Genomic DNA, 17,012 nt, shown 5'->3' with positions numbered 1-17,012 from the left:
TGTGTTGAGTTGAAATGATGCTGGTGTTGTTTCGCAGAAGCAGCCTGCGTTTGAAATACAATGAATTGGTTAAGGAATGAGTCGTATGAACTGCAAGTGTGGCTTGAGTTTGTATGAATGAATGATTGTGTCTGCCTGAGACGGAATAGATGTGTGGACAGAATGGCTTAGCGGCAAAGAGAACTGCAGGTGTGTGTTCAGGCATTGCAAGGATGAAGAATTTGATCTGGTGGTCAAGGTGGTGATGAGCTGCAAGTTACAGGGACCATGTCGTTGCAGCAATGTTGGTGACTGGAATGAGGTTGAACTGCAAGTCATGAAATGTTGTTGTTGAAAGGAAGAAGTACAGCTGATGGTACTGTTGGCTGGAGTGGAGTTGTGATGCACCACAATGGTACAACACAGAGGATATGGCTCATGCAAGATTGCTTAGGCCAGTGCAAAATTACTTTGGCCTGGCAACTAGTCCACTCAGCCAAACAAGACACCCTGACTCATCTTAACTCGGCTGACCTGACCGAGCTGACTCGTTGACCGGTGACCGAGTGGACTTTAGTCACCTGAGATACTCTCCCGGCGATTTTCCGTCCAACTTCCGGCACTTTGACCCAGTTTTCCAGCGACCACTTTTGGGACATATTTTCACATGGGTATTCCTCACATATGGGCTTGGTGGACATCTTTGTATTGGACTTTGGAGATTGGACTTAATTTTAGAAGTTGGAGAAAAGCTACAGAAGGAGAGTTTTCTACAACTTGGAGATTATGACGTATTTTCTACTCGGAGTTTTGGAGAGCGGCGACTAGGATTTGCTTTCGTTTATTTTTCATCTTCTTCATTTCATTTTTGATTATGATTATGATGAACTCAAAAGCTATGAGTAGCTAAACACATAATATTGGTTATGGGATAAAGTGGATTTCACAATATGATTTAATGAATTAGTTTTGTCTCAATAATTTATTGTTTATGATTCATTGTTAATATTGTCATATGATTTGAATACTTGTTAGGTTGAGTCCGAGATCAATCTGATTTGGATTCATTTCTAAAACTATATTAGGGTTTTCAATACGAAAAAGTTGTTTATCCCTGATTCTAGGTAGCATAATTGTGGGTAGTGTTTGTAGTGATATATCCTACTAGTCACAAATGAATCATAACTTTTGTTAAAACGGATTAGTGCTTTTACACGTTCGTTTGCATTAATTAGTCTATTCCATTAAACTTAATGCTCTTGGGTAGTTAAATCTAATTGTGCTTTTACACTTTAGGTTGCTTTCTAAGTTGAATTCAATTATGCATCTTTTAATGTGTTTGTGATGCAATCAGGGAATTGACGGGATATACTTGCGATCAAGGTATCCTAGGACTTTTAGTAAATGAGAGATTAAATTACCAAATTAGTCATTGATGAAAATACATGTTTGTGAATGATACTATCCCGTAACCAATATCTTCTCTCTGTTGATTATTCCAATTATTTTATTGCTTTGTTTACTTTTATTGCTTTGATAAAAACAAAATCCCCCCTTGGTTATTAAGAAACTGAAATTTTTATAACAACAAAAGCCTCTCTGTGGGAACGAACTCTTTCTTACCACATACTTCATTTATTTTAGTTGAGTGAGAAAGTGAAATTATTTTTGACGCATACGACAACGATCAATTCTACATATCAATATGTGGTATCAATATGTTATGTATTACATATAAATAAATACTGTTATGTTATGTATTGATACTACATATCAATATGTAGTATCAATATGTTATATACTACATATCAATACTGTTATGTTATGTATTGATACTACATATTAATATTGTTATGTTACGTTATACTATATATGTTACTACTAGTAAAGTACTAGTTACTATTAGTTATTACATATTGATACTACATATTACTACTAGTTACTACATATTACTACTAGTTACTATATATTGATACTATATATTACTACTAGTTACTACATACCAGTTACTACATATTACTACTAGTTACTACTAGTATACTAGTTACTACATATTACTACTAGTTACTACATATTGATACTACATATTACTACTAGTTATTACATATTACTACTCCATCCGTTTCAAAAAAATAGGCTTGTTTGGTTTTCACAAAAATTAAGAAAACCAATTATTGTAGCCACTTTTTCATGTTTTTTCCTAATCTATCCTTGGTCCCCACTCATTTGTTATAAGAGAGATATGAGAGAGAAGTGGTCTCCTTTTAATATTAAGAGAGAGAAGTGGTCCCTCTATGGGTATACTAGTAAAATCATAACATTTGACTTTTCACATATGGAAACAAGCCTATTTTTTTGACATACCTAACTAAGGAAACAAGCCTATTTTTTAGAATCAGAGGGAGTACTAGTTACTACTAGTTACTACATATTGACACTACATATTACTACTAGTTACTACTAGTATACTAGTTTACTAGTTACCTAATTTACTAGTAACATATTTTTGTTACTATAGTGCATATTAATATGTAGTATCACCATATTGATACTACTAGTATGTAGTAACATACTACTAGTAACATTTACATGTGTTAATACTAATTAGATCTGGAAGGGTGTTTTAGGCATTTAGAAAACACACTCTATAATCTCCACAAAGTTTTTGGACTAGCGAGTAAATAATTTAGTCCAAAAACATGAGTAAATGTTTTTCATAGATGGACTAGCCATTAACTGGATCATGAAAAACTGGATTAAACAGTAATTCCTACAAACAAAAATTGTACTATTATACTTTTTAAGAAAAAATAGAAAGTTAAATTAAGAGAAAAAAAAAAATTAGACGTCATGTCGTGTGAGCGTTTAAACAGTAGCAAATACTTCGTGGTCGACACCGCCACTTCCACCGAGATGTGGCACCTATCAAATGGGTTAACCTTTAGTGGCTCACTGAGGGTTCGTGGCTGGACGCCATGGACCAGTGCTCTCATAAGAGTATTTACGAATTTGGGAGTCTGGGTAGATGAATGTAATGGATGCTGTGAAATTCGATCTTGGTTTTAGTCACCGCTGTTGCTTGGTCTGCCCGCGCAGGTTCGAAACCTGTTGTTCACGTTTTATTTTTTCGTTCATATGGAATGGTTTCCGGAAAAAAGAACAAAGCAAAAAAAAATGGGAATTAAACCTAGCAATTATATCTGCTTCTTCAAGAAGTTCAGGAACAGGATACAAATTTTACCCGTAGGCAACAAATATGGAAAAAAAAAGGTTGATCATATTTATTATTATTATACTACTAATTAGATCATCTATTTCTCATTCAGATGCACTTTCTCCCCTAATTTCCCATCAGGCAGAAGAGAAAGCTGTCCATACCCTCACCCTAAGAGGCTGAATAAGATTCGCGAATACTGGAATAATCTACTCTACTCAGCATACTGGTCCAGATCTGCAAAGCAAGGCACTTATGCCCCTCCCGAATCTCAAGGCACATATCAGAGAGCAAAGGAGCTTACCTCATCAGTACACCACAACCCTTCCTCATACTTATACCACCTTAACATACCATCATCCTTAATTGTTCTGGTGCAAAGGGTGCACGAGTTATCCTGGCAAGTTAAGAATTCGCGCAAACGTGAAGCCTTTTCAAGGATTGAATCGTCAAGCTCCCTGAAAACTTTTACTGAGGCAGGTGGTGGAGGAGCTTCTACTAAAAGACAGTGAGAAATGTTGAGTACCTCCAAGTGTTCCAGGGATTCCAAGAGATGCACCAATGCTTCTTTATGCAACTTCACACATCGAAGGCTCAATACCCTTAGCTTTGGGAGAAAAGTTACTATACTTGACGCAAAAAGAATATTGCAGGGACCCATAACCTTGAGTTTGCTGAAGTTTTTGCAGTTAGCACCAATTGCCTCCATAATGTAAGGAGGATTTGCAATCGTCGGCATCGTCAAAGATTCGAGCTCTTCCCACTGGTTAACTGCTTTGCAGATAGCGACTTTGGTAATTCTATTCCAAGCTGGTAAGACAAGCCGTTTGAGCCGTGGACACCTATACAAATTACAATTAAGTCTCAATTCATTATGTCAAAGATGATATCATACTAAATAACTATCAAAAGACTTTAAAACTTGATTAAATCAAACTGGCTTGAAAGTGCATTACCTTTCGGCAGCATAGATCAACTGACTGTCATTTGGGTAAGTATTGAAGTGAAACATTAAGACAGTTACACTTCCGCGGCTAAGACCCAAAGCAATCTTCAAAACTCTCATGAATGTTTGATCAGACTTCTCACCCACCCAAACATATGGTGCCGATGGAATCTGGATGAAGTGTGATTGTAGCATACGAAGATCAAGGGTCCTCCAAAGGACAGGATCACAACAAGCCAAGCGCCATGAGCTGCAGACTCGAGAGATCCCCGCAGTCAACTCAATAATGTTAAACGACTTGAATATCCTCACCAGGACATCAATTTCCATATCCTCCCATCTCCTTACTGTTGAACTGTTTTCTTCCATCTCTTCCAAAATTCTGAGAAGAAGTAATACAAAGATGTGTCAGAAAAAACTTCCAGAGAGATCTTCCATCCCTTATTGCTGATTTCACAAAGCTGAAAGGTAAAATGAAATGCTTAATGGAATTAAACTCCTAGTAGAAACAACTACTGATCACACTGACTAAAGAAACCCAATAGAATTCTAACATAACTGCAGTAATGATGGCGGACAAGTAACCAAAATTTCGGTAACTCCAAGGCATACATATACATGCAAAACCTTAAATACTATTTTTATTGAACTTTTTGACAAAAAAAAGGTTAAGTTGTTAAGGAAAAAAGATCACTCATTTTTCAAGTGGTTTCAGTCATCCTGTCTAAATGGGTTCACAGCATCATTATAGAACTCTTTCAGGTCTACTTCCACCTCCATTAACTCTTATAGATGTCCAATTCATACAGTAATATATGGTATCAGGATTCTGAGCCACCACATAGCACTTGGATTCCCTGGATCACCAAGACCGATCTCGAGATATTTCATTATTCTCTTGTTTATGTCCTCTGATCATTTTCATGCACCTCGATTGAAACTCACAGGCAGAGAACATACTTAACACACTTGACGATGTGCAACTTTAGCCCCTGTGTGTAACATTTCTAATTTAAACATTAAAAACTTGCACTCAACTTTCAAATTCCACAGGCCATTGATCTCTCTTATCATCTAGATTAAGTTCCAAGGAAGTATGCTTCAACTACCTATCATTTCACACTCCTTAGTGGAAGACTTTACATGAAAATACACTTAAAAGCTCAACAAGTCTACCAATAATCCTTGCAAGAGCATTTTCCCTCACTGAAGTGATGAAAGCAATTTGCATCTCTCAAGATAACACGTCTCTGAAAGACCTCTGAAATAAACTTCATAGCATTGTGGCAGTCCCCACAGACGCGGAGGTTCTTATAAATTCTGATCGGTGCTCCAGGGGGGATACTAAGAAGCCCAAAAGCAACGGCCAATTTTTCACTGTGGTAGCTAAGACCAAGTTCCTTTCCATCTTCATCCATGTCATGTAGCGCAAAGTTCATATCTGGAACGTACCCCGCTTCCTTTATCAAGATCATCATCTCTTCAAGTTTCAAATAAATATCGGCCTTCCTTGGGTGATTCCTATCTTCAATCATGAAAACATGAACTCTGCCATTCACTTCCATCCAACTACATCCAGGTTCCTTTTTGACCCCTCTTGATTTCATTAAACTACGAATTCTCCCAGCATCAACCCATCTACCAGATGCTGAGTACATATTGGCCAATTGAACATATGCAACGGCATTTTTAGGTTCCAATTCGAAGAGGCTTTCAGCAGCCCAAACTGCCACTTCTAATTTACCGTGAGATCTACAAGCTGCAAGTAGTGCTTTCCACACAGTTGCATCTGGTTGAAAAGGCATTTGATTCAGCAACTCCACAGCTTTATCAATTTTTCCAGAACGCCCAAGAAGATCAATCATACAAGCGTAATGTTCACGCCCCCGTTTAATACCGTGAACCATTTCCATAGATTCAAAGTAAAGGAAACCCTCGTCAACAAGACCTGCATGGCTGCATGCAAATAACAGACCTACAAAAGTAACATAATCAGGTTTGCTCCCACTCAGGATCATCTGATTATAAAGCTGTAGAGAGTCTTTTCCCCTTCCATTTTGTGCGAACCCAACAATCAAAGCCGTCCAAGAAACCACATCTTTTAAATGCATCATACCAAAAACCAGATTTGCATCGTCCAGACATCCACATTTTGCGTACATTGTCACCAATGAATTACCTACTGACAGAGATGAACCAAGACCACTTCTAACGAGGTTACCATGCACTTGTTTTCCAAATTCTAAGCAAGTTAACTCTGCACAGGCACTGAAAACGCTTGCAATGACAAAAAGATCAGGTTCAATTTCTGTGCCCCTCATTTCATAGTAAAGTTTAAGTGCCTCTTCATAAAATCCATGGCGAGCATGACCAGAGATCAGAGATGTCCATGAAACCACATCTCGGTCACCCATACTAAGGAAAACCCTAGAAGCACAATATAAGCTACCACATTTTGCGTACATATCAACAAGAGCATTGCCCACTAATTTGTAGTTACCAAAACCAGTTTTTATAGTTAAGCAATGAACAGATCCGGCAGTTTCTAAATAAAAAATGGAAGCTAACGCATTCAAAACAGACGGGTAAGTAAAATGGTCAATCTTCATCTGCCTTTGATGCATCTTTTTAAATAAAGATAAAGCTTCTTCATTGCACCCTTTCCTTACACATCCCATAATCAATGAATTCCAAGAAACCACATCATCGACTTTCATATACTCCAAGACCCTTTCTGCAGAATTTACATCCCAACATTTTGCATACATATCAACTAATGAACTCTCAACAAAAGCATTAAACTCGAACCCACTACGAATGATGGAACAGTGAACCTGCATACCAAATCTAAACGCAGAATTTGCAGCACAAGCTGTCAATATACTTGGGAATGTGAACTGATTCATTCCAATACCTTCAGATTTCATATCACGAAAACACTCCATTGCTTGTAGTCCATAACCGTTCTGTGAGTACCCGGTAATCATGGTATTCCATAATACAAGATTATTGTTATCCAGTATCATGTGGAATAAATATTCGGCTTCTGAAATCTGCTTGCATTTCGCATACATATCAACTAAGCCAGTGACAACGAAAAGGTTCAAATCAAATTGAGTTTTTATAGCGTGGGCATGAATTTGCTGCCCTCTCTGTAACAAAGCAGAGATGGAACAAGCACGAAGAGCACTACCTAGTGTGTATTGATTGGGTCTTAATCCTTCGAGTTGCATTAGCCAGAATAACCTAAAAGCTTCTGTTCCACATCCCTGATGTGAATATCCAGAGATCAGGGATGACCAAGCAACTGAACTAGGGTGTGGAGTTTCACTTAAGAGTTGTTTTGCCTCAATCAGGAGATCTGATCTGGCATAAGCAGAAATCATTGTATTCCACGTGAACTCGTCTTTGTCAGACATTTTGTCGAACAAGTGACGAGCTTCATCCACCCGACCAGATTTACCTAAATCATTTAATAGTCGATTTGAAGCAAAAGTGTCGAAATGTGTAGCTGTTAATTTGGCAACGGCATGGATTTGACAAAGCGGTTGTTGCATTTGATTGACTTTTAGACATAGTGTCCTGATACAACATAATCGCAAAGATCCCTGACTCAATTTGTTCATTCACCACTTTCACTAATCTCTCTATTTTCAGACTTCCAATCTGAAAATAAAAATCGTCAAGGTCACCTAGGAAAATCTTGTATTTTAATGTAGGGAGAACTAACACAATCACGTAGTTTAAGTAATGTTGAAGCAGTAATTCATCTAACATCAAATCAAGGAATAATTGGAACTGACAACTACTACTCACATATAAGAGAGAAATTAACAATAAAATAACCACAAAAACTTCGATAGAATGTGTGGAGTATGAACTTACACAGAATAGTAGACTGAGTATGTGTCCCCGCCAGTCTGCTTCAGAACCCCACCCTTGACCTAACAAAATGTACCTAATCACAAAAGGAAATTACGCTAAATTATACAAAAAAAAAATGAACAAAAATGAAAATGATACGGTACAATATAAACAATGAATATTTCTACGTGAAACCAAATAATCAGAACTATTATCAAGATTTACAAAATCCAAATAAATCTCCACAAAGATCTAAACATTTCTTTGTGAAATTTCACTTTCTACACAGTTTCTAGCAAATTTTCTAAACAAAGTCGAACCTTAAAAAAATCCTGAAATGAAAACCCAACTCATGTGCAATTTAAACTACAAAAATAACATTCATGTATGGCAGAATTCGAATTTCTTCCTATTCTCTACAGAGTTTGGAGGGAACTTCCATTTTTATTTTTAAATTTCATGCAAGAAAAACGAAATTTCACAGTTAAAGCAAATCAAAACCTTCCTAATACAGATCAGTTGAGTAGAAAAGAACTGTTTCTAATTCCGATTCCATATAGATCAAGCGCGGATTTTAATATTGATATAAAAAAATTGATTCTAAGGGAGAGAATGAGACCTGGAATGTTTTCCTTTTCGATGAAAAATTTGTCTGTGATTTTTGATTTTGTGTCTCTTGGTGTGTTGAAGTTATTACAAAACAGCAGCAAAGAAAAGAGGTCATGGGCGGACAACAGAATTACTGAAAACTCCCCGGCCCCTTTCTCTATGTACAACAATAGCTGGTGTGTAACACGTGTGTTATTCATTTTTATTTTATTTTTTCTCGGAAGGAAGTGTTATAAATCAATTTTATTTACTACGATGCCATTTGTGAGACATAAACCATTTGTGATTAGGTTTGCACACGGTTCGGTTCGGTGCGGTTATAGGTAAAACCGTTCAACTAACCGTGTTCGGTGCGGTTATCACAATTGAAACCGTAGCCGAATTGTTCAGTATTCGGTTCGGTTTTTAACCGCACCGATACTGTTCGGTTACTGTTCGGTTCGGTTTTCACCTATACCCTGCACCTGTATAAGTTTACTCTTTAGTCTACAGATAACCAAAGTTGAAGTTCACAAACAAGTTTAGTCTACAGATTACCAAAGTTGAAGTTCACAAACAAGTTAGCCAAAGTCTTAATTCTAAAAGATAACCAAAGTCTGATGAAACGAAAGTTAAAAGAAAACGATGTTGCCAATAACATAAAAAGACTGCAGTCATCCATTTGATCTTCATTTCTCAAGTTAACCAAAGCTAAAAGACTGCAGTCCATCCATCTCTCAAGCCAATCTCCTTAATCTTCATCCTTCCCCAAAATTTCTGCAACAAGAAAAACAAGAAGAAATAAGATAAGAGAAACTAACAGATAAGAAGAAAAACAACAAGAATGCAAAGAAGAATACAAACACTTGGCTGAATATGAATTATGATTGCTGCTGTTGTTGTTACAGCAGGTGAGAAACTAACAGATAAAAGAAGATACACTCATTCAAATTTCAGGTCAAAAGAGAAGGGATTCCATTACCATCTTCAATGTTGGAATTGTCATCAGGTACGTAGTCACATAGGAAATCAAGAGAGATAGGTTTCTGCAACCAGCTTTGCGTACAGAGAAGTGCTTCAACTGTTCTGGCAGATAGCGAGCTTCTCCATGGAGTAAGAATGCGTTTTCCAGTACTGAATGCAGATTCTGAAGCAACGGAGGACACTGGTATTGTTAAAATATCCTTTGCCATTAGTGATAGTACCTTAAACAACCACAACAACAAATGGTTTTAGCTGACAGTAGTGGGTATGATCATGAAATGAGACCTCCAAAGAAAAGAGCAGAAACATGGGTTTCTGAAGAAACAAGATTATTAATAAATTTGAGATCACCAAGTATGTGTACTGACAAATGGAGAAATTTATTAAAAGAGTTTAAGAAAATGAAGCATCACCAAGATCGTGGTACTATTAGCCTGCCACCATGCTAGTTTAAGAAATTTATTAAAAGAGTTGATTAAGCAAATACCTTATACTTGGTACTATTAGCCTGCCACCATGCTAGAATATCAAACTCCTTGGTAGATGCTTCACAGTCATCAAGCAAATACCTTTCAAGCTCTGACTTTGGATGAGTATTCTGAACATTCATTCTTCGCCTTTTCTTCCTCGACTCAAGCATATCCTCAATGTTCTCTTCTTGCACACAAACAACCATGTCATCAACACCAGCAGCAGATGTTGAGCCAGTACCTAAGACATGAGAACAATCAATAGTAAGTAATGATGATAAAAAAAAAATAAGCAATATTAGTAATGAACTAATGATGATCAACAGTAAGTAATGATGTCACCTTCCTCTGCATTGGCATTTGAATACATGTTGTTGTACTCATCATAAAGTTTTCCCATATCTTGTTTCACAGCTTTCAAAACAGTCGTAACCCTAAAATCATCTTGCTCATACAAACATTCAAGATCAAATTTCAAACCAGATTCTTTCTCTCGAGGATCAAGCAACTTAGCAAAATACATCACAGAGTTCTTATCTTCATAATCCCCCCAATATGCGTTGTACTTTTTAAACATCATTTCTGCCATCTTAGAAATATGAGGATCTCGGTTTCCTATAGCTCTAAGACGAACCAACTGTTCATGTATCAATGCCAACTGCCAAAGAAATTCATGTGAAGTAACCTGAACTGAAGCTGAGAACCTAACAGTAACATCAAAGAAGATTTTCAAACACTTAACAAGACACCTAGCATATGACCAGTCTGCAGCATATGGAGCATGATGACGATGAGGTTTGTTCTTTTTCTTAGTATTATTCTTTTTAGACACATCTACTTCACATTCAGATTCACTAGATGAACTATGATAATATTCTTCATTATCAATTACAACAATATCAGCATCAGTATTAGGCAAAGCTTCACATTCAGATTCTTTGAAAATATACTTATCTCGAAAGCTCCTATCTTCTCTTTCTAACCTCTTAAAGACTTTTTCATAAGGAATGGCAGCATCAAGCATCAGATACGTAGCATTCCACCTGGTCTTCACATCTAGGAAAACCATCTTCTTACAATCAATCTTCTCGAGAGCAGCACATTCCTTGAATTTGGCCAACCTAGAGGGAGAGCCGGTAACAAACTTGATAACTGATCTGATCCTTCCAATGGACTTGTGATACAACAGCACAGCATCTTTGACAACAAGCGCAAGAACATGCGCAACACACCTTACCTGGCAGGAATGAAACAATAAAAGCACAGACAGTTCATCAAAGAATTATTTTCTAGCTAGTTCATCAAACAATAACAGAATGAAAGAATCAGTTGCAAGCACAAAGATATACAACAAGCACAAAGCAACAAGTACATTATAAAGAACTCATGGCTATGCAAGATTATATGCTATCAACCTAAAGAATTTTTTTTCATATTGAATCAGTTTCAAGTGTCATAATGAATAGAGCCAAGAAAAGTAATTATACCTGCATGTACTGAGATCTCACTTTTGCTCCGGTCCAATTGATGACACTTGTTTGAAGATACTCAATTGCCACACTATTTGCACTGACATTGTCCAAAGTCACACCAAAAAGATCTTCTAGCCCCCAATCCAGCAAACATTTCTCAAGCATTTTCCCAATATCCACTCCAGTATGACCCTTGATCAAGCAAAACAGAATGATCCTCTTTTGAAGCTTCCAATGGATATCAATGAAGTGCACTGTCACACACATATAATTGAAGTTGTTTGGAGAAGTCCATGTATCAGTTGTGAGAGAGACTATTTGTTTACTTTCCTTGAAGTATTTCTTCAACTTCTCTTTCTCATCTTTGTAGATGATTAAAAGATCTCTGTAAATTGTCATCCTGCTTGGCACCTTGAATCTAGGCTCCAACTGTTCACTGTATATTCTAAACCCTTCTCCTTCTACAATTCTAAATGGAAGTTCATCTATGATGACAAACTCAGCCAATCTTCTTCTACACATATCCTTGTCATAACTTACAGCAACCAGTTGTGATGACTGTCCTGGTCTTGGAGGTGGAAACATCAAATTCTTCTGACCCTTCTGCTTCTTGTTGGGATTCTGAGGGCATGTGCCTAAATGTGTCTTCATGCTGGAAGTGCCATTTCCTCTGCTATGTGCTTGCAATTTCTTCTTACAATGCTTACACTGAGCTTGTTCTTCACTGAGCCTTACAAAGTCATTCCAAACTTTTGATCTAGTTTTCCCCTTCTTCTTCGGTACAACCTCAGGTGCAGGGTCCTGTGTAGCCTGCTCTATAGCTTGTGTTTCTTGATTTGTAGCATCAATTTGAGGTGTTATTGACAGTGTCACATCAGTAGACCCAGCTGCAGGGGATGGAGAGGGAGATGCACTTGCCATCTTGCAGCTTGATAATGAAACTGAACTTGATCCAATCATTACCCTGCCAAACAACCAAATGTAAACAAGTTAGTTCTTACTTCTTAATACAAGCATTCATATTTCTTAAAACAATCAAGTTAGTTCTGAACTTGATAATGAAACTAACTTGATTACCATAATTTGAATCAACTTCTAATTGAAGCTGCACCCATTGGTATCAAGGTTGGGTTCATCCTAAAAACATATTCCTAAATCCAATGAAATTACAGATCCATGGTCTTTCTCAAATTCCAACTGCACAGCTGTTGCTTTAGTCTTTTACTTGCATTCAATCACAACAAATATAAGAAATAAAATTAAAAGATACTGAAAATGCAAGATAGTTTCAATCAAAGACAGAACTACTAGTACTAATAACAATGGAGATAGTAAAAGAAAGATCAACAAAACAAAAGCGACCCTCTGCAACTAAATGAATACAGAGACAAAAATCAAACCAGTAATCATGAACCCAACTTTGATCTCTCCTCTTGGACTCCAATGCAAAATCTTAAATATAACCCTAGCTAGATTCAACTTCTTCTCCTACTAGACAAGACTACTAACAAAAACTATAAATAAAACCTAACCAACAGCTCCTTCATCATGAGTAGATAACTAGTTAGTAGTTACCTGTAATCAGACTCCTCCCTTCCCTTAACTCAAACTGAATGATAATAGCTTTCAGACTCCTTCTTGAGTTCCTCCCCTCAACTCAACCAAAACCTAAAACAAAAAACTCATGACTGTAATCAGGAAAATAAGATTTGACAAAAGAAATTGATTGATAAACACAAAACAACAAGCAAACCATTTCGAAGAAAGAAACTCTAAGTCCTAACAGAAGAATAATTAAAAAAAAAACCCTAGAAATTGAAAAACAAACAAATCAATCAAAACGAGAATGAGAAATAGAACAAGGGATCTATTTACTTACTAGATAGAGCCAAGGAGGTGGTGGTGCTCTTGATGGAGGTGGTTTAAAAGATCAAAGTGGTGGTTCTACTGGTGGTGGAGGCGACTGGGGTTTCAGACCAGCGAGAGCCGAGAAGAAGAGAACGAGATGAAAACTTCTGAAAAAATTAGGGTTCTGAAATATATATGGTGTAGGCTTTAATCTAGACGGCTAGGATTAATCAAGATAAAAACTAATCGACGGTCCCTATTAATCGGTTTTTCGGTGCGGTTATCTTGCGGTTATGGGTAAAACCGTACATCGAACCGTAGATCTAACGGTTATTAAAATGAAAACCGTCACCGACCGTTGGATTATCGGTTCGGTGCGGTTACGGTTCGGTTATGCGGTTATCGGTGCGGTTACGGTTATCGGTTCGGTTTCTGTTCAGCCCTATTTGTGATTATTGTGAAACTGGAAAATAGAGAAGAAGACACAAAATATGGAGAAAGAAAAGAGAGAGAATTTTATTAGATGTGTATAATAAACTAACATTAGAGCCTCTATTTATAGGGCTAGATACAAGGACATCCCAGTAATAAATGAGATTTGTCATGGATATTCTTAACATAATTACACGTTTATAACACTCCCCCTGATGAACATTGTGTCTAAGCAAATTGCCCCGTTAAAACCTTGTCAGGAAACCCAAAAGGGACAAAACCTGATCGAAGGGAGAAGAGTACAATTGCGAGTGAACTTAGAACGGAGCTGGACATGCATATGTTGCCTCATTAAAACCTTGACAAGGAAAACCCAGTGGGACAAAACCTTGACGAAGGAAAAAGAGTACAACGAGATAGTCCAGTAAAATACCTTTTACTATGATGCTCCCCCTGATAAGTATGTCAATTAAATCTTGGCTTGCAAATCTTTAAGTCGAGACTTCCCAATTTCAATGAACGAATTTCTTGAATGCTGGAGATAACAACGCTTTCGTGAAGAAAATTGCTAGTTGATGAAGTCCTCTTTTGTGTTAGTCTTCTAAAAGTAGAGTTCTCGAGTCTTCATGGTTATTCAAATATATTGCGGACTTGTTTCTTGGATTGCTAGCTTCTCGGAGATGATTTGCAAAAGTAGTTGATGTAGTTTCCTCAACAAAGTGCCAATATGCAGTTATAATACCAAAAGTGAACAATTTTTGTTATCATATCTTATATGGATCGTAATGATATCCAAATTCATAGCGAGGAGATGGTTTTGTTGATTTGGTCTAACAAAATGACCAAGTTAATGGTGGGAATCCACAAAATAACCAAAATTAATACAACTCCCCCTTGGATGACCGCCATGTTGAATAAAATTGCCTCACTAAAACCTTGCCAATAAAACCCAGTGGGAAAAAATTTGGACGAAGGAAAAATAGCACAAATATCAACATTTTTAAAAAAATAAATTAAATGTCAACAAGAGGTTGCCTCATTAAAACCTAGTCAGGAAAACCACATAGGCAAAACCTGAAACGAAGAAAAAGAATACAAAACCTGAAACGAAGGAAAAAGAGTAAAACTTTTGACATATTTATGGATGCTAACTCAACTATATGAGTACTAGAGAAAACAAGCATCAAACCATAATGTATAGTCTATTTAATAGACAAGTGTTGTGCATGCATAATTTTGAAACTGCAGATTTAAGAAAAAGGAAAATAAGAAATTATGCTACTTAAACGTGGATTTTTAGTGTTTTTAAGGACTCTTCAAGATACCTATAAAGTTGATAACATCAACTAATTAATCTGGATTGTTGATTTTGTACCAAATTTCTAAAAACACATAAAGGATTGTTAAGCCTGACATAATCAAGTCAGATGGCTGCCTGAATATAATTTTAATCCACTAAGGATTATAAATTTGATATTGTTCTCCGACCACATATCTTGTGTGAATGTAATAAGAGTCATCCAAGACTACCACGCCAAATGCATCATTTAAGAAGAACAAAATATTATTGAACCAATCCTAAGACCTGAGCAAAACTAAAACCCTTCAATCGTTTATTCAACGATTATTTTTCTCATATAACACATTATAATGACTACACCAACCTAAAATAAATAGGCTCGGCAATTTTATGGTGTCAAGTCTTGGATCCAAAATTGCGTCGATCGAGAAATTAATCCAACCTAGTTGGATTGTATGCCAACCAATCACATATGTCGATATTTCTCTGCAGAGGGGTTCAAAACCACTGTCATTTTTTTCAGTAGCTACTTTAAATGAATATTCGACAATATATTAACTAATTACGATCCCACACAATTCTCAAGTGTATGCATATATTGAAGAAAAAAAATCATAGAATGGATGGTACCAGCGCCCACGGGAATTAATAACTTTGAGAATGTGAATCATCTTTTTGGTACACTCAATTGGAGCACTACCAATAGCCTCTCATGGAACACTACTTATTTTACTAGATGTGACTGGATTTTCCTCTTAAAGAGGCAAACACTTATGTAAAAGCAAATGTGATACTCCGTGCTTACTGAATAGCAGCCTTTTTCAATTTGATAATGATGGGAGAGAAACTGATATAACATTCAAGTTAATTAACACCAACTTTTGCTGGTAGTGTATAGTCTCCCCCTGATTATGGCGAAAATATTCTCATCTTATAAAAACGAATATATGTTTCATAAAGTATTATCCGATTAATTCGAGGACATATATTCATAGGATGTTAAGAATACCAGTTTGAATATTGACTCCAAGAGCCATAAAAATATTGTCCCAAAATTATAATCTACTAAAGATACAAATTGAACATCAACCATGAATTTTGTCGGTTACATCCATACAAATAAAATAAATCTCCAGAAAAATAAAAGGCGTGATAGGGCCGATGAGATAACCAAGATGAAATTATGGACACTTTTGGTATTAAAATAAACTTATTCAAAGATCAATTTAGTCACTATAAGGACTAATGATATATCGGCTAACAAGGCGGGTGCGCACCCATTGATCTTGAGTGTCCAATTATATTGTAATTCCAATTGGAACAATCACAAAATTTGGAGATAATTACCATGAGGAAAATTAAAAATTGCAAAAATATCCAACATGAATGCAACAATTTCTCGTTTTATTTTTATTTGTAACTACCAATACCATAATAACGATATCCAATCTTTGTAGCACTGATAGAATACCAATTTCATTTGGTTGATGAAGATTTCTGGAGGAATAGAAATCAAAAACCAAAATTGGCTAAAAAATACTTAGAATGCCAATTTTACTTCTCATTATAGAGAATTTATGAAGAAAACTAATACCGATTGGTAAAATAATATACCAAAAGCGTATCGACGACTGGAACAAAAAAATGTCGTTTGCTATGGAAAATCCATTGTGTGGTAAAAGAATGGTTTCCATAAAGAATAGAAACCAAATACGAATCACATGATCATTGTCCAATAGACAAAGATACTAGTATTAACTGGCCGGAAATTTTTCAACCATGCACGTGGTTGGTTACCGTAAAAGTGATTAGATTGTGGCAACACCAATTTTTGGTGATTACAGTTTCATTAAGAAAAATAGAAACTGCAAACCATCTTTCAATGGATTTATTGATTAGAGTAGAACGGGAAATC

The 17,012-nt window shown here is 36.3% G+C and overlaps 2 protein-coding genes and 1 long non-coding RNA gene across 4 annotated transcripts; all 3 read right to left on the bottom strand.

Annotated features, from left to right (window-relative positions):
* Positions 1-3,154: 3,154 nt before the first annotated feature.
* LOC113297119 (F-box/LRR-repeat protein At3g48880-like) lies at positions 3,155-4,508 on the bottom strand. The gene is made up of 2 exons (XM_026545532.1): positions 4,150-4,508; positions 3,155-4,035 (listed from the first exon to the last, which is right to left on the bottom strand). Exons 1-2 carry the CDS (start codon positions 4,506-4,508, stop codon positions 3,477-3,479), a joined length of 918 nt encoding a protein of 305 aa, XP_026401317.1. The 3' UTR covers positions 3,155-3,476.
* Positions 4,509-4,638: 130 nt separating this feature from the next.
* On the bottom strand, positions 4,639-8,739 carry LOC113297118 (putative pentatricopeptide repeat-containing protein At5g52630). 2 transcript variants are annotated; one of them, XR_003333295.1, is made up of 4 exons: positions 8,623-8,739; positions 8,025-8,097; positions 5,249-7,805; positions 4,639-5,131 (listed from the first exon to the last, which is right to left on the bottom strand). XR_003333295.1 is itself a non-coding variant. In XM_026545531.1 (3 exons), exon 3 carries the CDS (start codon positions 7,763-7,765, stop codon positions 5,312-5,314), a length of 2,454 nt encoding a protein of 817 aa, XP_026401316.1. In that variant the 5' UTR covers positions 7,766-7,805; positions 8,025-8,097; positions 8,623-8,739; the 3' UTR covers positions 4,639-5,311. The 2 variants fall into 2 exon arrangements, 1 of the variants encoding a protein (XP_026401316.1); XM_026545531.1 differs by having other exon boundaries at positions 4,639-7,805.
* Positions 8,740-9,154: 415 nt separating this feature from the next.
* LOC113296850 lies at positions 9,155-9,635 on the bottom strand. Its single transcript, XR_003333178.1, has 2 exons — positions 9,574-9,635; positions 9,155-9,368 (listed from the first exon to the last, which is right to left on the bottom strand). It is a non-coding gene; the product is annotated as an uncharacterized LOC113296850 (long non-coding RNA).
* Between the last annotated feature and the right edge of the window lie 7,377 nt (positions 9,636-17,012).

This window comes from Papaver somniferum, chromosome 7 (assembly GCF_003573695.1).
Source record: "Papaver somniferum cultivar HN1 chromosome 7, ASM357369v1, whole genome shotgun sequence".
NCBI lineage: Eukaryota > Viridiplantae > Streptophyta > Magnoliopsida > Ranunculales > Papaveraceae > Papaver > Papaver somniferum.
Note: the sequence above shows the minus strand (reverse complement) of the source record. Positions and strands in the feature narration are given on the sequence as shown.